The 23035-nt window shown below is 35.2% G+C and overlaps 2 protein-coding genes and 2 pseudogenes across 5 annotated transcripts; 2 read left to right on the forward strand and 2 right to left on the reverse strand.

Annotated features, from left to right (window-relative positions):
- Positions 1-13: 13 nt before the first annotated feature.
- LOC102597654 (putative pentatricopeptide repeat-containing protein At1g10330) lies at positions 14-14588 on the reverse strand. Of its 4 annotated transcripts, none has more exons than XM_015311661.1 (4): positions 14512-14586; positions 11321-12897; positions 10933-11062; positions 14-410 (listed from the first exon to the last, which is right to left on the reverse strand). In XM_015311661.1, the coding sequence occupies exon 2, from the start codon at positions 12878-12880 to the stop codon at positions 11477-11479; it is 1404 nt and encodes a 467-aa protein (XP_015167147.1). In that variant the 5' UTR covers positions 12881-12897; positions 14512-14586; the 3' UTR covers positions 14-410; positions 10933-11062; positions 11321-11476. The 4 variants fall into 4 exon arrangements, with proteins under 4 accessions (XP_015167147.1, XP_015167148.1, XP_006354138.1 ...); XM_006354076.2 differs by lacking the exon at positions 14-410 and adding an exon at positions 10256-10590; XM_015311662.1 differs by lacking the exons at positions 14-410; positions 10933-11062 and adding an exon at positions 595-934 and having other exon boundaries at positions 11723-12897; positions 14512-14588.
- On the forward strand, positions 2592-5202 carry LOC102598528 (receptor-like protein 12; annotated as a pseudogene).
- LOC102598193 (receptor-like protein 12) lies at positions 7228-10072 on the forward strand (annotated as a pseudogene).
- Positions 14589-19035: 4447 nt separating the features above from the next.
- On the reverse strand, positions 19036-22877 carry LOC102600172 (IQ domain-containing protein IQM2). Its single transcript, XM_006354077.2, has 8 exons — positions 22712-22877; positions 21155-21635; positions 20954-21068; positions 20790-20855; positions 20610-20698; positions 20432-20522; positions 20093-20332; positions 19036-19980 (listed from the first exon to the last, which is right to left on the reverse strand). Exons 2-8 carry the CDS (start codon positions 21586-21588, stop codon positions 19117-19119), a joined length of 1899 nt encoding a protein of 632 aa, XP_006354139.1. The 5' UTR covers positions 21589-21635; positions 22712-22877; the 3' UTR covers positions 19036-19116.
- Between the last annotated feature and the right edge of the window lie 158 nt (positions 22878-23035).

A 23035-nucleotide genomic window follows, 5' to 3' on the forward strand; every position in this document is an offset into this window, starting at 1 on the left:
CTTTCACATGACATCATAACACAAACATAGAACACTCTACTTTAAGTTCGGAAACATAAAAATCTGAAGTTACAGAGTTTGAAAATATATTTTTTCCGATTCATGATGGTCCTTCATCAAAGGATCAAAGAAACATTAGGAAAAATATTTGCATTATTCTCTACTGCCTGAGCCTCACATAGACAACATCATGTGTTTTCAACTCGAATCTACATTCTTTGAAGAGCTGAAGAAAGAACCTTCAACTCTTCCCATCTAAATCTTGGATGATAGAGTTACCCGATATCTCTATTGGTGGAAGGTAGACGGTACCAGTTGAATTAATTGAATAGAACACAAGTTGACCCAAGCATCACTGTTATACAATAACAAACTACGCCTCAGCCCCAAAAAATAACTTGCATAGAGACCTGCAATAATGTTCAAACCCCAAAATAAGATAGACATAAACATATAACTGAGTGATAGAATTTCTAGTGATCGAAATCCATAAGGAATTCAAACTTCATTTAGGAAGAAATCAAGCAGAAGCGCTTGCCTATAGGTGAGCTTTATTGTGATCAACTATTGTTCAGATTCATTAATTAGCAAACCGCTGCATAATTTTGAAGTTTCGGGGCAAACAAACTTTGGAACCAGATCTGTCAAGCTATGACTTAGTTGATTTTGATGAGTCGAGATTCCATCACCAAGATGCGGCAGTTATCAGCTCCACTAAATAAAACTGTGGGCTGGAACCTTGTGTGTATTCCAGCATCTAACATTGCTTTTCTCAAGGCATCAGCATGATCCCACCTCTCTGCACCAGCATAAATGCTTGAGAGTTGCATATAACACCCTGAATGCTTGAGAGTTATGCTACTTCAATAGCTCCATGAAGTCTACAAGCACCCATCAGATCCCCCAAGACAGTAGCATCAGCTTCAAAAGGCATCTTCTTTAGTCTTCCTGCAGTTTCCCAGCTCTCCCTAAGAGATCAACCACACAACCATAAGTTGAATCTTTAGATCATTCAATCAGGTGATATGTGCCATCACTAAAAACATTGTGTTTCACTCAACTCTTTCACATAACACAAACATACAACACTCGACTTTAAGTTCAGGAACATAAAAATCTGTAGTTACAGAGTTCGAAGATATCATTAATGCGTGCTTCTCCCTTCCATTCAAGCTGGGGAAGAAATCATAACACGACCATCGCATCAATTACCTTTGAAGCATATATCAAACAACCCATAAAATGAGATCAATGCGGTCGTCAGAAGTTGAAGCATATGTTCTGTAACAGCCCAAAGCACAAAACAAAAGAAAATCAGAATAAGAATCAGAAATAAAGTTGAATCTGAATCGTTAGATCATTCAATCAGACGATATGTGCCATCACTAAAACCATTGTATTTCACTCAACACGTTCACATAACACAAACATAGAACACTCGACTTTAAGTTCAGGAACATAAAAATCTGTAGTTACAGAGTTTGAAGATATTTTTCTACAGACTCATGATTGTCTATAATAAGGTATCACACAAAATGCATGTATTTTTACAAAGTGATTGTGTTATCAAATAACTACATGAACTCTAAATACTCATACATAAGTAGTGATTATCATTTAAAGAGCACTTTCATGGAACTTTTTAATTGTGCAAATTTTATTTCAGGAGAAGTTAAAAAAAGAAAAGGCGAATTTGTGAATTTACTCCGAAAATTTTAAAAAGTGACCTTCATTTTTTAATTTTCTTTTGTACAAAAATGGACTAATGGACCTGAGATCATGCTGAAAGTATAACTTTACATTTTAATAAACATTTGACAGAAAGCAAAGTAGAAACTTTCTTCTCTTCTTTTGTTTTGTAATAGAAAGGCAAAGTTATGGGTGGGAGTGGGGGCAGGGTTGTTAAAGGAGTAAGAAAAGTTCTGTCACAGCAACCAACACTATATTATCCTAACCAGTCAATATCTTTTTAGAATTTTGACTTGAAATGTCTTTTCTCAAAGTATATACGTCAATTATTACTTTATTCTTAATCAAACTTTTTGAATTTCAGCAGAACTGATTATATCAATGCAATAATTGAAGGTGAGGGGTTCCAAACAAGTACTGCTGCAACATAAGGTTGATGTAATTTATTTTGAACTCACCAAAGTTGAGGAAAATAAGGTTTCTTGAAGGAGTAGCATTGAGAATGTGAAACTTTGTTCATACACCCAACCGACATAACAACTTTCTGATTTATTCAATCATGGTTATCAAATGCAGCTCATACCTATAGATTATCTCCAAAATAGCTTTCTACTTCATCACATCCAGTTCCAAAATTGTGAAAATCTGAATCTGGAAAAGCAGGTTACTGATCTATTATTTTGTTCACTTACAGTATTAGCCAATCGTGGATTTATCAAAATAGTACTTTTACTTGTCCCAATTTTTAATAAAAAGAAGAAGAGAAAGGTGTGTGTAAAGAGAATCAAAACAAAGAACTTTTTTGTGAACTATTGAATGAAAATGACCTGGAATTGATTACTCCAAAGCAACAACTAAACTTCTTTGCTTAGTTTGTGCTATATATATCTCATCAAACTTACTATAGACACAGAGCAAGCATTTCTTGATTTCTTCTCTATCAACTTAATTAGTTTTGATCATTTTAGTGCAGAAATGGGTTGTGTAAAACTTGTATTTTTTATGCTATATACCTTTCTATGTCAACTTGCTTTCTCCTCATCCTTACCTCATTTGTGCCCCAAAGATCAAGCTCTTTCTCTTCTACAATTCAAGCACATATTTACCATTAATCCTAATGCTTCTGAATATTGTTACGACATAACAGACCAAGAGATTCAGTCATATCCACGAACTCTTTTATGGAACAAGAGCACAGATTGTTGCTCATGGGATGGAGTTCATTGTGACGAGACGACAGGACAAGTGATTGAGCTTGATCTCCGTTGCAGCCAACTTCAAGGCAAGTTTCATTACAACAGTAGCCTCTTTCAACTCTTCAATCTCAAAAGGCTTGATTTGTCTTGCAATAATTTCTCCGGATCGCTCATTTCACCTAAATTTGGTGAGTTCTCTAACTTGAGGCATCTTGATTTGTCGCGTTCAAATTTTACAGGTCTAATCCCAGTTGAAATCTCGCACCTTTCTAAACTACACGTTCTTCGTATAGGTGATCAATATGAGCTTAGTCTTGGACCTCACAATTTTGAACTGCTCCTTAAGAACTTGACCCAATTAAGAGAGCTCAATCTTCACTATGTGGACATCTCTTCCACTATTCCTTCAAATTTCTCTTCTCATTTAACAACTCTACAACTTGCAGACACACAGATACGTGGGATACTTCCCGAAAGAGTTTTCCACCTTTCCAACTTAGAATCCCTCGATTTATCAGAAAATCCCCAGCTCACTATTAGGTTTCCCACTACCAAATGGAATAGCAGTGCATCACTCATGGAGTTACATCTCAGTCATGTGAATTTTACTGGTAGGATACCTGAATCTTTTAGCCATCTAACTTCACTGCATAAGTTGTACCTTGATAATAACCATCTTGAATGACCGATTTCTCAGTTCTTGAGATTTGAAAAGCTCAGGTACTTATCACTTAGAAATAACAACTTTGATGGCCAACTTGAGTGTTTATCCTTTAACAGAAGCTGGACGCAATTTGTAATGTTAGATTTTCGGTCCAATTCCCTAACTGGTCCAATTCCATCCAACGTAAGTGGACAGCAAAACCTAAAATGGCTTATCTTGTCATCAAACCACTTGAATGGGACTATACCTTTCTGGATATTCTCCCTTCCTTCACTGATAATGTTAAACTTGAGCAATAACATTTTCAGTGGAAAAATTCAGGAGTTCAATTCCAAAACATTAGCTGTCGTTATTCTGAGAAAAAATCAGCTGGAAGGTCCTATTGCTTCAGCTATCTGTAATCTGAAAACATTGTTTCTACTAGATTTGAGAAGCAATAATTTGGAGGGAACAATCCCACAATGTTTGGGTGAGATGAGTGCAGTTGAGATTTTGGATTTAAGCAACAATAGTCTTAGTGGGACAATCAATACAACTTTTAGTATTGGAAACTATCTCAGAGTCATTAGCTTGCATGAGAATAAGCTAGAGGGGAAAGTCCCACGATCTTTGATCAATTGTAAAAATTTGGAACTTGTTAATTTAGGTAACAATCAGTTGAATGATACATTTCCAAGATGGATGGGAATCCTACCGAGTTTGATGATTTTAAATTTGAGATCAAATAAGTTGCACGGGCCCATTAAAACTTCAAGGACTGGAAACTTGTTTGCGCAGCTTCAAATTATGGATCTATCATCCAATGGATTTAGTGGCAATTTACCTGAAAGTCTTTTTGTGAATTTGCAAGCCATGAAGAAAATTGATGAGAACATGATAGGGAAAGAGGTTTTTGATTATGATGATTCTTTAACAATTACAATAAAGGGATTGGATCTTACTTTTGCTAGAGTTTTGTGGAGAAATAACATAGTTATAGATCTCTCAAGAAATAGATTTGAAGGTCCTATTCCAAACATTATAGGACATCTCATTGGACTTCGTGTGTTAAACTTATCTCATAATGTCTTGGAAGGTCATATACCAGCATCATTGCAAAATCTATCTGTACTCGAATCATTGGATCTCTCATCTAACAAAATCAACGGAGAAATTCCGCAGCAACTTGCATCCCTCACATTTCTTGAAGTCTTAAATCTCTCTCACAATCATCTTGTTGGATGCATTCCCAAAGGAAAACAATTTGATACGTTTGAGAATAGTTCATACCAAGGGAATGGTGGGTTACGTGGATTGCCACTCTCAAAACATTGTGGTGGTGATGGTAGGGTACCACAAGCAACAATTCCAGTTGAGCTAGATCAAGAAGAAGAAGATTCACCAATGATCAGTTGGCAGGCAGTTCTCATGGGTTACGCTTGTGGTCTAGTTATTGGACTATCTGTAATATACATAATGTTGTCAACTCAATATCCAGCATGGTTTTCGAGGATGGATTTAAAATTGGAACACGGAATTACTACGAGAATGAAAAAACACAAGAAAAGATATTAGTGTGTAGCGACCTCCAGGTATTCAACTTGATCTTTATCCTTCAAAAGATTACTTCTTATATATCGATGTATTTTCCACCTCCTTCATCCTTAAAGCTCTTAACTTTAATTCTTTATTTTTGAAAAATGCAGGATTCAAGTCTACTTAGTTGCTGGGAATGTAGATAAAAGCCTTCATCTTTCATAGTTTGTGATGTTTCCATGAAGTGTTTGTTATCTTATGAATAAAGATATCACTTTTCTTACTTTGAGACTCAACCAAATTTTGTTTTCATTTGTCTATGGCATGTAGAAACAAATTCGACAGAAACAGAAATCGAACACAAACTTGAATCTTCATATCATTCAATCGGACGATATATGTCATCACTAAAAACATTGTATTTCACTCAACTCTGTCACATGACATCATAACAAAAACATAGAGCAGTCGACTTCATGTTCAGAAACATAAGTCTCAGATGACAGAGTTCCCCGATATCTCTATTGGTGGAAGGTAGACGGTACTGGTTGAATTAATTGAATAGAACACAAGTTGACCTGAGCATCTCTGTTATACAACAACAAACTACGCCTCAGACCCAAACAATAACTTGCATAGAGATCTGCAATACTGTTCAAAGCCCAAAATAAGATGGACATAAACACACAATTGATTGATAGAATTTCTAGTGATCGAAATCCATATGGATCTCAAACTTCATTTGGGAAGAAATCGAGCAAAAGCTCTTGACTATAGGTGAGGTTTATCGTGATCAACTATTGTTCAGATTCATTAATTAATCAGCAAACCGCTCCATAATTTCAAAGTTTCGGGGGAAACAGACTTTGGAACCAGATCTGTCAAGCTATGACTTAGTTGATTTTGATGAGTCGAGATTCCATCACCAAGATGCGGAGTTATCAGCTCCGCTAAATAAAACTGTGGGGTGGAACCTTGTGTATTCCAGCATCTAACATTGCTTTTCTCAAGGCAGCAGCATAATCCCACCTCTCTGCGCCAGCATAAATGATTCCGTTGTGACTCAAGCAATAGTTGTGCTACTTCATTTTCCAATTCAATAGCTCCATGAAGTCTACAAGCACCCATCAGTGAACCTTTTAATTGTGTAAATTTTATTTCATGAGAAGTAAAAGAAAAAAAAAAAGGTGATATGTGAATTTACTCTGAAAATTTTAAAAAGTGACCATTTTTTTAATTTTCTTTGGTACGAAAATGGACTAATGGACCTGAGATCATGCTGAAAGTATAACTTTACATTTTAATAAACATTTGACAGAAAGCAAAGTAGAAATTTTCTTCTCTTCTTTTGTTTTGTAATAGAAAGGCAAAGTTGTGGGTGGGAGTGGGGGCAGGGTTGTTAAAGGAGTAAGAAAAGTTCTGTCACAGCAACCAACACTATATTATCGTAACCAGTCAATATCTTTTTAGAATTTTGACTTGAAATGTCTTTTCTCAAAGTATATACGTCAATTATTACTTTATTCTTAATCAAACTTTTTGAATTTTCAGTAGAACTGATTATATCAATGCAATAATTGAAGGTGAGGGGTTCCAAACAAGTACTGCTGCAACAAGTTAGAAACTGGTGATGTAATTTGTGTTGAAGGAGTAGCATTGAGAATAAGAGTATCACTTCACTTTATACATAGTCTTTTTCTTACCAACTTCTAATGCGAGACTTTGTTCATACACCCAACCGACATAACAACTTTCTACTTTATTCCGTCGCGGTTATCAAATGCAGCTTATACCTGCAGATTATCTCCAAAACAGCTTTCTACCTCATCACATCCAGTTCTAAAATTGTGAAAATCTGAATCTGGAAAAGTAATTAACAAACATTGAACAGGTTACTGATCTATTATTTTGTTCACTTACAGTATTAGCCAATCATGGATTTATCCAAATAATACTTTTAATTGTCCCAATTTTTAATAAAAAGAAGAAGAGAAAGTTGTGTGTGTGGAGGGTTGTAAAGAGAATCAAAACAAAGAACTTTTTTGTGAACTATTGAATGAAATGACCTTCTTGAATTGATTACTCCAAAGCAACAACTAAACTTCTTTGCTTAGTTTGTGCTATATATATCTTATCAAACTTACTATAGACACAGAGCAAACATTCTTGATTTCTTCTCTATCAACTTAATTAGTTTTGATCATTTTAGTGCAGAAATGGGTTGTGTAAAACTTGTATTTTTTATGCTATATACCTTTCTATGTCAACTCGCTTTCTCCTCATCCTTACCTCATTTGTGCCCCAAAGATCAAGCTCTTTCTCTTCTACAATTCAAGCACATATTTACCATTAATCCTAATGCTTCTGAATATTGTTACAGCATAACAGACCAAAGGATTCAGTCATATCCACGAACTCTTTTATGGAACAAGAGCACAGATTGTTGCTCATGGAATGGAGTTCATTGTGACGAGACAACAGGACTGGTGATTGAGATTGATCTCCGTTGCAGCTAACTTCAAGGCAAGTTTCATTCCAACAGCAGCCTCTTTCACCTCTCCAATCTCAAAAGGCTTGATTTGTCTTATAATAATTTCTCTGGATCGCTCATTTCACCTAATTTTGGTGAGTTCTCTAGCTTGACGCATCTTGATTTGTCAGGTTCAAGATTTACAGGTCTAATCCCAACAGAAATCTCTCACCTTTCTAAATTACACGTTCTTCGTATGGGTGATCAAAATGGGCTTAGTTTTGGGCCTCACAATTTTGAACTACTCCTTAAGAACTTGACCCAATTAAGAGAGCTCAATCTTGACTTTCTGAACATCTCTTCGAGCATTCCTCTGAATTTCTCTTCTTATTTAAAAACTCTAAGGCTTCTAGACACACAGTTACGTGGGGTATTGCCCGAAAGAGTTTTCCACCTTTCCAACTTAGAATCTCTCGATTTATCAGGAAATCCCCAGCTCACTGTTAGGTTTCCCACAACCAATTGGAATAGTTGTGCATCACTCATGTACTTATATCTCGATAGTGTTAATTTTACTGGTAGGATACCTGAATCATTTAGCCATCTAACTGCACTTCATAACTTGGACATGGGTTATTCTAATCTGGCAGGGCCTATTCCAAAACCTCTATGGAATCTCACCAACATAGAACTTTTGTACCTTGGTTATAACCATCTTGAAGGATCAATTTACCAGTTCTCGGGATTTGGAAAGCTCAAGAAGTTATCACTTGAAAATAACAACTTTGATGGCCAACTTGATTTCTTATGCTTTAACAGAAGCTGGAGGCAGCTTGAAGCATTAGATTTTTCATCCAATTTCCTAACTGGTCCAATTCCATCCAATTTGGTAAGTGGACTACGAAATCTACAATCACTCTACTTGTCATCAAACCACTTGAATGGGACTATACCTTCCTGGATATTCTCCCTCCCATCACTATATTTGCTACACTTGAGTGATAACCATTTCAGTGGAAAAATTCAGGAGTTCAAGTCCAACACGTTATCTGAAGTTGATCTAAGATAAAATCAGCTGCAAGGTCCTTTACCAAATTCACTCCTAAACCAGCCAAACCTAGCATTTCTTCTCCTTTCGCACAATAATATTAGTGGACAGATTGCTTCAACTATCTGCAATCTGAAAACACTAATAGCTCTAGACTTGGGAAGTAACAATTTGGAAGGAACAATCCCACAATGTTTGGTTGAGATGAATGAATACCTTCGGAATTTGGATTTGAGCAACAATAGTTTTAGTGGGACAATCAATACAAATTTTAGTATTGGAAACTATCTCACGGTCATTAGCTTGCATGGGAATAAGCTAACGGGGAAAGTTCCACGATCTTTGATCAATTGCAAGCATTTGACACTTCTTGATCTAGGTAACAATCAGTTGAATGACACATTTCCAAACTGGTTGGGATACCTACCTGATTTGAAGATTTTAAGCTTGAGATCAAATAAGTTGCATGGTCCCATCAAATCTTCAGGCAATAAAAACTTGTTTGCGCAGCTTCAAATTATGGATCTATCATCCAATGGATTTAGTGGGAATTTACCAGAAAATATTTTTGGGAACTTGCAAGCCATGAAGAAAATTGATGAGAGTACAAGAACCCCGAAGTATGTTTCTGATCAATATGCTGGTTATTATGATTATTTGACGACAATTACAACAAAGGGACATGATTATAATTATGTTCGGATTTTGGCTTCCAACATGATTATCGATCTCTCAAACAACAGATTTGAAGGTCACATTCCAAGCATTGTTGGAGATCTCATTGGACTTCGTACCTTGAACTTATCTCATAATGTCTTGGAAGGTCATATACCAGCATCATTGCAAAATTTATCTGTACTCAAATCATTGGATTTCTCATCTAACAAAATCAGCGGAGGAATTCCACCACAACTTGCATCCCTCACATTTCTTGAAGTCTTAAATCTATCTCACAATCATCTTGTTGGATGCATCCCCAAAGGAAAACAATTTGATACGTTTGAGAACAGTTCATACCAAGGAAATGATGGATTACGAGGATTGCCACCCTCAAGAGATTGTGGTCGTGATGATAGGGTACCACAAGAGACAATTCCAGTTGAGCTTGGTCAAGAAGAAGAAGAAGATTCACCAATGATCAGTTGGCAGGCAGTTCTCATGGGTTACGGTTGTGGACTTGTTATTGGACTGTCTATAATATACATAATGTTGTCAACTCAATATCCGGCATGGTTTCCGGGGATGGTTGTAAAATTGGAACACAGAATTACTACGAGAATGAAAAAGCACAAGAAAAGATATTAGTGTGTAGCTACCTCCAGGTATTCAACTTGATCTTTATCCTTCAAAAGATTAAATTTTATATATATCGATGTATTTTCTACCTACTTCATCATCAAAGCTCTTAACTTTAATTCTTTACTTTTTAAAAATTGCAGGATTTAAGTCTACAGAGTTGCTGAAGATGCAGATAAAAGCCTTTTATCTTTCATAGTTTGTGATGTTTTCATAAAGTTTTTGTAATCCTATGAATAAAGACACAACTTTTATTCCTTTGAGATTCAACCAGATTTTGTTTTCATTTGTCTATGGCATGTTGAAATAAATTCAACTGACAAACAGAAATCGGACACAAGCTTGAATCTTCAGATCATTCAATCGGACGATATATGTCATCACTAAAAACATTGTATTTCACTCAACTCTGTCACATGACATCATAACAAAAACATAGAGCACTCGACTTTATGTTCAGAAACATAAAATTCTGTAGTTACAGAGTTCAAAAATACTTTTTACAGACTCATCGAAAGACCAAAGAAACATCAGGAAACCATGGACCAAAGTTGCAGTCTTCAAACTTTAAATTTTATCATTGAAGCAGCAGCAAAATGCCCAATCGACGTATCATGAGAAAGAGACTATGATCTCAGATGGGTATCTTTCGGTCCATAACTCAGAAAATCTAGTATCCAACACGGCCTCATGGTCTCAGAAGGAGCATCTTCTGTTATTATCATCAATGAACTCAGCATTACACGCTATTAGTATCCAACACGGCCTCATGGGCTACTCATGCATTGTGTTATTTAAGTATCTCAAGATGAATTTGAGTGTAAATAAGATGAATTGGTAAAGTTCTACTGGTTGATAATATAATGTTTAGGGATCACGTACAACGCCCAAGAACAGGATCATAATAAAACATGTGACAATCTGTCAGGATATTGTTCAACATACAATAACTTGAATAGCAACGACAACCACAATGGGGTTGGTCTAGCAGTTGAAAAATAGGAGAAACAACCTTAGAAACCAAGGTTAGAATCCTAGCAGAACACAAGCTGACCTGTGTTGGTGGTTGAGTTACCCACTATCTGTGTTGGTGGGAGGTAGATGGTACCGATTGAGTTAATGAAGTATTACTGCTACACAACAGCAATTATGCATCAGTCCCAAACAACCACTTGCATAGAGACCTGCAATAATGTTTAAAGACTTAACTAAGATTAGACATGAACACGCAATTAAGTGATAGAATTGCTAGTGATCCAAATCCATATGGATTTGACACTTCATTTAGGTAGAAGTCAAGCAGAACCGCTTGCCTATAGGTGATGTTTATCGTGATCAACTATTGTTCAGATTATTTAATTAGCAAACCGCACCATAATTTCAAAGTTTTGGGGCAAAGATAAAGATTCAGAAAAAGAAAAGTAGAAAACAAAAAGAAATACCTCGCCAAACAGACTTTAAAACCAGGTTTCTTTAATGTATCCTCCTTGATCTGAAGCAGTGCTTCAATCTCTGTGCAAAATCCATATGCAGGATCCTTTTAGCTGAATTTGATGAGTAGAGATGCCATCACTAAGCTGCTGCAGTTATCAGCTCTACTAAACTAAACTGTGGGCCGGAACCTTGTGTATTCCAGCATCTAACATTGCTTTTCTCAAGGCAGCAGCATGATCCCACCTCTCTGCGCCAGCATAAATGCTTGAGAGCTGCACATAACGGCCAGAATGATTCGGTTGCGACTCAAGCAATAGTTGTGATACTTCATTTCCCAATTCAATAGCTCCATGAAGTCTACAAGCACCCATCAAAGCCCCCAAGACAGTGGCATCAGCTTCAAAAGGCATCTTCTTTATGAAGTCGTACGCTTCCTGCAGTAACCCAGCTCTCCCTAAGAGATCAACCACACAACCATAATGTTCCATCTTAGCTACAAGTCCAAATTCATGTGACATTGCTTCAAACAATTTCAAACCGAAATCAACAAGCTTGGCACGCGCACAAGCTGATAGAACAGCCACGAAGGTAATCTCATTTGGTTGCAGCCCCTTTGCCCTCATCTTCTCATACATCATTAATGCCTGCTTCTCTCTTCCATTCAAAGCTAGGGAAGAAATCATAGCATTCCAAGCGCAAACCTGCTTGCTAACCATTGCATCAAATATCTTTGAAGCATAAACCAAACAACCCATCTTTCCATAAAATGCGATCAATGCGGTAGTCGTGAAGACACTCAACTCCTCATTCTTTACCATGTAAGCATGTACTTGCCTCCCAAGATATAATGCCACACCAACATCCAAAAACGTGCAAGAAGAAAGAATACTAACAAAAGTCGCCTCATTTGGCTTCAATAAACCACACTTCACATCCTCGTGTACCATCATTCTCTGGAAAAACTTAACAGCAACTTCAGAGCACCCGTTCTTCATGTACCCATGAATCATACTAGTCCATGAATAAACATCTCTATAAGACATGCGAGAAAACATCAAGAACCCCAAACCCATATCCCCATTTTTCCCACAAGCATCAAGCATCGCATTATACGAGACAACACACGGTTCGGGAATTTCATCAAACACATTGCATGCACTCCCGAGTTCACCCACGTGCGAATACAGCCCAATGAAAGACGTACACACATATGGGTCACCCAAGACCCCTCTTCTCAAAACTTGACAGTGAAGGTTCTTGCCTATATATGAAGCCAAACGGGGCGGGAAAGACGAGGCTGCTTTGCTAAGGGAAGGGAAAGTGTGGCTATTCGGCTGAGCTTGATGAAAGAGCATGTGGGTGTAAAGGATGAGAGCTGTTTGAGGCTGAGAAATGTTGAGATAAGCCCTGATGAGAGTGTTGTAAAGAAGTGTGTTGATCCATTGAGAGTTAAGGAGGAGACGGCCGCTCGTTGTGAGCAGGGAATGTATTTGTCTAATTTGGTTTGAGTGTTTGATAAAATGCTGCAGAAGTTGAAGCATATGTTCAGGTTTTTTTGGCTTTGGCATTCCAACATTGTCAGCACCTAAGATCATGGGGAAGTAATTTATAAGCAGTCATAGACATTTTTCACTATCCCACGCAGTGGCGGAGTTATTAAAATATAAGAAAATAAACACACAAAGAAACCAAGGGGATTCAACATCTATTAAATATACAATAACAACAACATACCCAATGAAATCCCACAACTGGAGTCTGGGTAGGGTAGACCATACGCAGACCTTACCACTACCTTGTGGAGGTAGAGAGGCTGTTTTCGGAAGACCCTCGAATCGAGTATAGCAATCAGAGTAAGTATGAAAAGGAAAAATGACAGAGAAGATAATATAGCAACTTCTATGAAAATAGTAACAACAACAAAATAATGCAATAATCGGAACATCATAAAAATAGATGGTGGTAGAAAGCAAAAGCAAGTCACTACAAGAATAACGTTACTACTACGACAGATACCACTAAGCCAAAACCCTTTGGAAAGTAAGAGAACACTCCACTACCTATTAATCTTCTACCCTAATCCGCAACCTCCACACCCTCCTATCTAAGGTCGTGTCTTCAGTTGGAGCTGAGGTCCAGCTCAGTACATAAAAAAAAAAAATTTATGCAGATTCTTTTGGTTTGACTTAGCTATTAGAATTTTCATTTGATCATTACTTGTTACACTATCAATTAACATATGTCCTAGTCCATAAGAAGGCATTTACTAAAATCTTGTTGTTGACTTATTGAAACCTTACCATTGAACTAACTATCTAAGAAAATGGCTGTAAATTATTTGTTATACATCAATTTCTATTCGACCTCTTTTATCCTTGTAGCTCTTAACGTCAACTCTTGATTTTTGAAAATTGCCGGTTTCGAGTCTAATTAGTTGCCGGAATGCATATACAAGCTTTTACTTTCATAGTTATTGATGTTTCATGAAGTGTTTATTACCCTATGAATAAAGACATGAGTTTTCTTCCTTTGCAACTCAACCAGATGAAATCTGTCTATAGTATGTAGAACTAAATTCAGTATCATAATTATTAGTTAACTATCTCCACCTATTCCTTACCATATTAGTGGACTACATAACCTACTATTTCTCTTATTGTCATCAAACTATTTGAACAAGACAAAATGTTCCATCCTGGTTATCCTCCCTTCTTCGGTTTTGAAGAAAAATCATCAATTTCATTGTCGAAATAGAGGAACTCAAGTCCAAAACATAATCTTGGACTGATTTAGGGGGCAAAAATCAATTCCTAAGAATTTCATCAAATGCAATAAGGGTCAAAACATCTTTTGAGACAAGCATATATCGGAAACGTCTCTCTACCCCCAACAAAGATAAGGACAAGTTGTGCATACATCCTACCCTCCCAAGACTCCACTTATGAAACTACACTGAGTATATATTAGTTGTTGTTATTACAAAAGGGTCAAAACAGAAACCCCCACCAAAGCAAAACAAACTTTTTCCCACAAAACTTAGCAAATGAATCAAAAAGGAGCTAGCTTTGAGTACCAAGATTCAACTTTTTTTCACTTACAAATCCAATACTTCAAAAACATCTCATTATACTATCAAAAAAGAACATACAGTTCACTCATCTGTAAGTAAAGAATGAAGCAAAGGAGAAAAAAATTATACCTTTCAGCTGCAAATCCTTGCCAAATGGGGTTTCTCTATTATGCTTTTGAAACTTCAGAAAAAATTAAAAAAATTATTCTTTAAAAAAAAAAAATCCCTTTTTGGTCCGCTGATTTCACTGATGAAATTAGGGCTCCACTATTCTCTCGGGTTATGGGTAAAATGATGTAATTTAAATACTGAATTGGTCCCTAAGCTTTACTTTATGTGAAGTTTGATCCCTTTAGTATCTACAAGTACAACTTTTTAATTGAAGAGAAGCTATTATAATAGTGTATATATTTAATTATATACTTCCTCCGTCTTAAAATACTTGTCATGTTTCTTTTTTAAAAAAGTTGATTTAACTAATATTCGAAGCTAAATCAGATTTAATTAGTTCGATATTCTATAATTTAAATGTAAGTAATTGAAAACTTCATGAAAAGTATTATAAGAAGTTGTTCTTCTCATATCAATATAATGAAAAAAACATTTTAAAACGTTGGTGAAAATTTATGTTGTTTAATTCTCAAAAAAGGAAATGTGATAAGTAATTTAAGACGGAGGAAAAAAAATGATTTTAATGACCATGAATTGAAAATTGTATCAAAAAGTATGAGATAGGTAATATCTTGTTCTTATCCCAAACATTTTTATGGAATAGGAGGTAAAATTCACAAATATCTACTTGTATCACGTGTTAAATTTGAAATTTTATGATATTAACTATTTTTTTAAGACGTGCTTGAAAAATGGTCAGTAATCACTATTTATTATGGAATAGAAGCATGAATTATTGCTCGTGGATGCAGTTCATTATGACGAAACAACATAATAAGTAAACGATTTTAACCTCACTTTAAACTATTTTCAAGAAAATTTACACTCACAAATCATTCAAAAAGTATTTATAACCGGTAAAGATGATCTAATTTACCTAGAAAAAAATCTTATAATGATAATATATATAACTTAAACTTGATAAATAACACACAAAAGTCCAAATTAATTATTTTAAGGTAAAGATTAGTCCACGTAGTATACAAATTATGCAATAATTCAATCAACAAATTAAATGCATGGATCTTAGATTATTATTATAATTATTACAACTAAATATTATATCCGTACGAGTTCAAAGTGCAAGTTTAAATTTAAAGTTTAATATTAATTGTTTAAAATAAATGTGCCAGCTCTAATTAACAAGGCTAATCATATATTATAATTAAGCAAATCTTTTTATTCAATGAAAGTGCTTACATTATGATTTTGTCTTATGGTTGTTGTGTCTGCTCAACTAATTAATGCCACATGTAAGAATTTGAACTTCAAAAAAATCAAATTATTTTACTCTTACTTGAAAATTTAACAAATTTAATTAAAGTAATAAGAGTAAAGAAAGTATGTTGTTTGTGGAATTTGGAATAGCAGAAATAGGTTTGTGTTCTGATTTCAAAAATTATAATGAATTTTTTTCTTGCTATTAAAAATAGATAATAATGTTATAATATTAATTGGAATAAGTGATGTGAAACTATAAAGTTAGAATAATTGTAAAAAAAAATGGCTTAAGCATGTATTTCTATAATTCATTCTTTTCACTTGTCATTGATATATTCATATTAAAGTCCAATTAAATTCAGATTCGCGTCAAAAATCTTATGTTTGAAGTAAAACACTTCAAAACAAAGATACTTCATACTCAAAGCTCGAATTGAAAATTTCTTATGAAGAATAAAGGAATATAGAAAATTTCTTATTCATATTATAAGGTTCGATAAAATTCAGATTCACAACGAAAAGTCTCATATTTTAGTTAAAAACACTCCATAACAAAGATAAACTTCATACTCAAAGCTCAAACCTGAAACATCTAATTAAAGATAAAAGAGTAAACATATCTATAAGTTACAAGTTATATTTTAACTATCAAAAATAACAAGTTACATTGAATTTCTTTTTCCCCAATAAAATCTTAAGATATTTGGATATTAGTTAATATGCAAATCTTCCATAGATCTTTTAAACAATAATTTAAGAAGAATTATCCATAATTGAATAAACTTCCTAGATATGAAATCTTCATATTTAAGATCACAAATCTTTCAATAAACACTTAAACCAATTGTTGAACTCCAAGTATTCTAATGAGCTGGAAGTAGATAGCAAAACTTAGACTTTATACTCTTAATGTTCTTTTTATCTCAAATAAAACAAAAAAAAAAAATTAAAAGGAAAGTTCAAAAAAGAAAAAAGAAAAGCACATGATGCCCTTTACAAATGGTACAACAATTATTTAAACCACTAATGTGTTGGACCAATAAGTAATCCCTCCACCAATAACAATCGTGCTAGATGTCTCGAGTTCGAGCACTGAATATGAAGTCGGCTTTGCTAGAGAGTAATTTACCTAGTGAACTTCTCGACGCGAATCTAAATTTAACCAAGCTCTAGGACTAATTCATTATTAATCAGATCAATGTCTTAGATTCGAGCACTAAATATGAAGTTGCCTTTGTTAGAGACTTATTTACCTATCAATGTGAACTTCTCAGCGCGAATCTAAATTTAGTCGGGCTCTAGTACTCATTCATTATTAATCAGATGTCTCAGGTTCGAACACTAGATAGGAAGTTGCCTTTGTTAGAGACTAATTTACCTATCAATGAGAACTTTTCAGCGCGAATCTAAATTTAATCAAGCTTTAATACAGGTATCGAACATCGGTGGAAACCAAGAATACTTACATGATAGCTCGTGTTGCAAGTTTTATATGTGTATATAGCATGATATATAAGTGCATGCAGCCTTTAGGAAAATAGAATAAGCATTTACTTGTCAATATTCCCTAATTATTGACAAGTTCATGAACTTATCCAACAAACATTAAGGTCTATAATTGAAGATTTTGCAGAAAAAAGATGTATTTTGTTTTTTTTTTCTCCAGTTTTGTCTGTACTTTTAACAATCCCATGTTTTGAATCTCATAGACAGTAACAATTGGCTTTTGAAATAATGCAATTCCTCATCCAACATATGGCCATCATATTGTCTTTATATATGTTAGATTAGGTTCCACTTCTTCTCATGTCTCAAGAATGATTTCTAGTGTCGAGTCAGCTTGCGTGCATGCATAGATATCGAGTAACTCTAATCCACTAATGCTTAGGTAGATGGTGAGAAATCATCTACTCTTGTTATTTTATTTCACGTGTCTTAGTTTGACTGCACACGAAGTTTAAGAAAAACGTCTGCATTTTGTTGTCTTAAACTAAAGATATGTATAATGTACGAACATTTGATCCTTTGAATCTTGATCTTGGTCAACATGTGCTTTACATATTTCTTAAAATATTGGGATTTCACTAATAAAAGTATTATTTTTTTCACTTCCAAGAAGTTGTAAGCACATCATAATGATTGAGTATTAAAGAAATTAATTAGTAGTTTTAACAAGTAGTTATGCTAATGACCTGTGATTCAGTCTTATCAAAACTGCCTCTATTATTTGCTTAACAACAAATTGTCAGAAAGAAATAATGTTAATTTCACTTGACTTTGTTAAAGAGGCATGTTTTATGTCAGTTTATCATGTCAACAGTACCTAATCTTAACAAAAACTAGGAAATTAACAAAACCAAACAACCCCTAGTGTTTTGGTTCAATGTCCAAAGTAGTACAACACATGATGTGTGATAAGAGCAGCTTATGTTGCTCGGACTATTCAAAAATGTTGATGGTCGTGTATCTGATCCTCCAAAAGTAGTAGAGTTTTCGAGGATTCAATACAGCTACAGCAACATTCTTGGTAAATCCGAGCAACACAAAGAGCAGCACGTCAGGGGCTCAAACCTTACTGGAAAACCAGGTCTTACATGGAAAAAGGGCAGAGGAACGGACTCATTATCCACCTAGTTTATATGTTGTAATCAACAACTTACCGGTTATCAAGAACAACAAGAACAATGCAGACTAAATATAGAACAAGGGAACTTTGTTCAAAACTAACTTTTTCACTCAAAAGTTTATAGTCTTCAAAGGCTCAATCCACAAGTGAGATAACACCTAAAGTGCTAAACTCAGATTTTAACTTGGTTTCAATTTACTCATGGCTAAATATTTACCATGTGTACTAAGGACTTGCTCGGACTCTTCAAAAGTGCAACTGAGTTTGTGTCAGATCCTCCAAAAGTAGTGCATATTTGGAGGATCCACAGCTATGCAGCATCATTTTTAGAGAGTCCGAGCAACAGAAGTGGGAGCTCAGCTCTTTGTGACTGTCAGAGTACAACAACAAGATCAACTTCTCAAGAAAAAAAAATAAGCTAAGAATACCATTAATAAAGAATGAATGATTTTCTTTCTTTTTACTGTTTCTCATTTCTTTCTTTTCCACTTACAAATAAGTATTGGAATTCAAAATTTTACAATTTGCATATTGCAATCTACCACTAGGATGAACAAAACTTGTGTACAGTTGAATAGGAAAAAAAAAATACTATGGAGGTTTTCTTATGTAAAGAATAAAGGAAAGAATCTCTATGTCATTTTGTCTATTCACAGTGAAAGAACAGACTAATGAAAGAAAAAAAAAAACTAATCCTAGTTCAAATGAACATGAAGTTAGGGTCCTTTATGTGGTGGAGAGGAATATTTGCTATTGAGGCAAGATAAAGTTTTGTTGCCCATAGGAGAAAGGGAACAGGAAACCTGCATTACGCGGCTCAGGCTCGTTGGAGTTGATGCTCTTGAAGGGAAGTTCATTTTGAGACGGCAAGCACTTCTCGGGGACAAGCTCACTTGTTCTAAAGCATGGGATTGCAGCTGTGAGGGGTAATCCCTCAAGCACCCGATTCGAGGTCCAGCTCCTGTGCTCCATTTGCAAGATAGTTGTTTTCCCAACTGATACGATTTAAGATCCTTGTGTGAATTTATCCTTTGGATGATAGATTCATCTGGAATTATCTCTTCTTTACTTTCATCAAGTTCTTCAACAGAAGAGCTGTGTTTTAAATCCATTTGATCTTGTTCAGGAGCAAACAATTCTCTTGCTGTTTTGTATCCGTCTGTTGGTGATTCTAAGTTGGAAATAGATTTAGCAGCTTCACTTTCATTCTTTAACTTCTCTATGAAACCATCATTCCGGGGAATTTGAAGATTAGGCAATTTGATACTGAAGTTATGAGATGGTTTTGAATCAGAAAGTTGTATATCAGCAGCTTGCTCTTGCACTTTCAAGTCTCTTTTCTCTGAAGTTGACTCTTCTAGATCATTCTCCTCTGTCTCCAAACCATCTTTTTGTAAGTCGTCCTCAGAGGAGTCGCCTCTGAGGAAAACGCCACTCTTCTTGCCAATCGATTCTTCCTCGTCTTCATCAGAATCAAGCTTAACATCATTGAGGTCAACATTGTTCTCTGTCATGAATGAAATGAAGTCCTGGAAGTTTTCTGGGGTAGGTCGGTAATGTCCACTATGAGGCCAGACAGCCTGTAGAATTCAGGTAACAAATGAAAAAAGAGTTTAGATCGAAATCACAAATAAGCTGCCAATATGAGTTGAATCAGAAGTGTGAAAATGACTCGAAGATATATTAACATACCTTCAATACTCCTCGTTCTGCAACTATTCTCCCAGCAGCTAATGTAGCTCCTCCAGCCAAGAAACTAGAGTGCTGAAATGTGCCTTTAGTTTTCTTGCCAACGTATAAGGTTTTCGAGGTGCTGAGGACAAAAATCCACTTAGTGCCTTTTGGTTCATTAGTCGTGTCAAGGAGCTTCCCGGTTTCCTTGTAGAAGAGTTTCCCATCTTCCACCTCAACTTCATAAGCCTTTCTTTCCATCTGTAGTTTTTAAAAAAAAACGATGAGTAAAGATTCCAAATTCCCACAAGTGCAACTAGCAAAGATACTAATGTACTGATAAATGGAGTAAGGACTTACCGGACCGAGGTACTTAATGCACTGCTGCTGAAGTTTCCATCGAGGGCATTTATCAACAATGTTCACTTCTTTTCCTTCTCCAATATCCAACCTGATTCAGAGAAACACAGTTAGCAAACGAGAAACTTTCATGATGTATTATCGTTAAAACTCAATCATTCGTTATCTAGACAATTACCAGTAGAAGAAGGGTTCTTTGCTTTGAGAATGCAACCACTGGACATAATAGAAATGCAAGTTGTGTCCATACCGATGTCGTGGGTCGATCTGTTACACAAAAAAAGCCTTACCCTTATTAGCAAAATTGAAATTTGGCATAAAACACAAGTTCAGTATACCATTAAAAAGATCTACTTACAGCTTCAAGCCAGTGCTGTAGAGCTAGTTTTTGTGCTTTGCCATTCTTAGATAAGCCCTTGCCAACCTGCATGAAGAAGAAAAAGGTCAGCAAAAATCTTAAGAGTAAATTCAAAATCTTTGCAATAACTTTCATCAGCATTTACGAAATGATCCAAAATTTACCTTGGCTGCTCTAGTTCTTGCTCTCGACCAACGAGAAACTGCTGTCTCGTGTTTATCAAGATCAAAAAATGAAATAGAACTATGCTTGAGTTCAGCAAAATCTAATAGCTTCCACCTGAAATTTTCCGAAAAATACATGTCAGGAACATTCAAATCAATAGAGTTTATCGATAGGCTGTTTTTTCGGCATAGAAAACGTACCAGCTTTGCTCTATAAGTACTGCACAGTCAGCTAATTTTCTTCTAGTCCTAAAACTCTTGTACACTTTCTGCAACTTTAAAGCTGCTTCATGTTTGGGGCTGCTAGTATATGCCAGAGGAGATTTTTGAGACTCTCCATTCATGCTTCCTAACCTACGAAACTCACTAAACTCGGGCTTCTCTTCTGATGAAGTTCTCTTGAACTCCATTGCACTTCCCATTGTCCTAAAGCTAACGATTTTTTCTATCGACATCCTTCCAGAGCCATCTGATTGCAGTATTGTTGGATCTGTGTCATGGCTCTTAAAGCTAACTGACCGTAGTGGCGTCTTCCGCTCATCATGTCCGAAATCGATAGATTTCACAACGACAGAATCAACGCCTGTTTCCGAATCACTTTGAGAGGCAAGTGGGCTCGAAAAAGATAACCCCATACGATTTCAAAATCGAATCTTGAATAGCTTATTGAGACCTTAAAATCCTGTCAATAGTAACATACATTTAGAGTTGATTCATTCAAATTATATTAATCAAAATGCCAAATGGAAACACATCAACAAGTAAAACTTTTGTACATCACATTATGAGCTGTACTATAAAGTATAAAGTGTAAACTAACATTACCATTTAATCTCCAAATGTAGACAATCAATAAGTATCATTTGCAAGAACCAACTTTTTGCAAATTTTGACCAAGAAGATATTCTTCAAGAAAAATTTATAATCACTTCATATTTTACATTTTTATATTTGAACAAGTCAAAGCAAGAAGATACAGATTCTCAAAAAACAGAAGAACATTTACAAGAGAGAATGATTACTATAAATAAAGCTATTAAAGTATGAAACAAAGGCATAAACTTTAAAATATGAATCTATTGGCACTTTCTAATTTACTCAAATCTCTAAAAACCTCAAGAAACACATTCAAAGTGGGAAAAAACAGAAAAGAATCCACATTTGGCAGATCATAATTAAAAGCAGCAACCCCATAAAAACAAAAAAACAAAAAAAGACCAATTTTACAAGATTCTTGAAAACCCAAGTTGCAAAAAACACAAAAAAAACCATGAAAAGAACAATAAAGATTCAAACTTTTTTTTGTTTTCCCATCCAGTGTCTTATACCCGCATTGGGACCTAACTAAATCCGGATTCACACTGGATATTGGAGATAATGTGTTCCCTAACAAAGACGACTCTGTACTCAAACTCGAAACCTTACCACTCCACCCCAACCCTTTGTTGGTAAAGATTCAAACTTTACCTCAATGCAAGAATCTTTGAACCAAGAACCCATTTTCAATGTCCCAAACACCTCAGAAAACAAAAATGCATATATTTTTCTAATGAATTCAGCTCAATCTCTAAAAATCCCAAGAAACACATTCAAACAAAGAGAAAAAAAAAACAGAAAAGAACCCACATTTGACAGATCATAAGAACAAGAAGCAACCCAACAAAAACACAAAAAGACCATTTTCACAAGATTCTTGAAAACCCAATTTGCAAAAACACAAGAAATCATGAAAAGGGACAATAAAGATTCAATCTTTACCTCAAATGCAACAATCTTTGGAACCAAAAATTGCAAAAAATGGGTATTAGTTTGTTTTTTTTGGCTATGCTTGATACACAAAAAAAAACTGTTCTTTTTCACTTTTGTGCTTTATGGGTATTTTTCTGAATAGGTGTGCTATAAACAGAATGAATATGAATATACTGATGGCTATTAGCTGATTTATATATACATATGTATGTGTATATATATATATATATAGGAGGAAAAGAGAAGACATAGGAAAGTGTGGGGTTGTTGGACGGGGGTGTGAGGTGGTGTTGGGGGAGGGGGTTGGGTTGGGTTGGCACGTGGATAGACTTT

This window comes from Solanum tuberosum, unplaced genomic scaffold, assembly GCF_000226075.1.
Source record: "Solanum tuberosum cultivar DM 1-3 516 R44 unplaced genomic scaffold, SolTub_3.0 scf00172, whole genome shotgun sequence".
NCBI classification, from domain to species: Eukaryota; Viridiplantae; Streptophyta; class Magnoliopsida; order Solanales; family Solanaceae; genus Solanum; species Solanum tuberosum.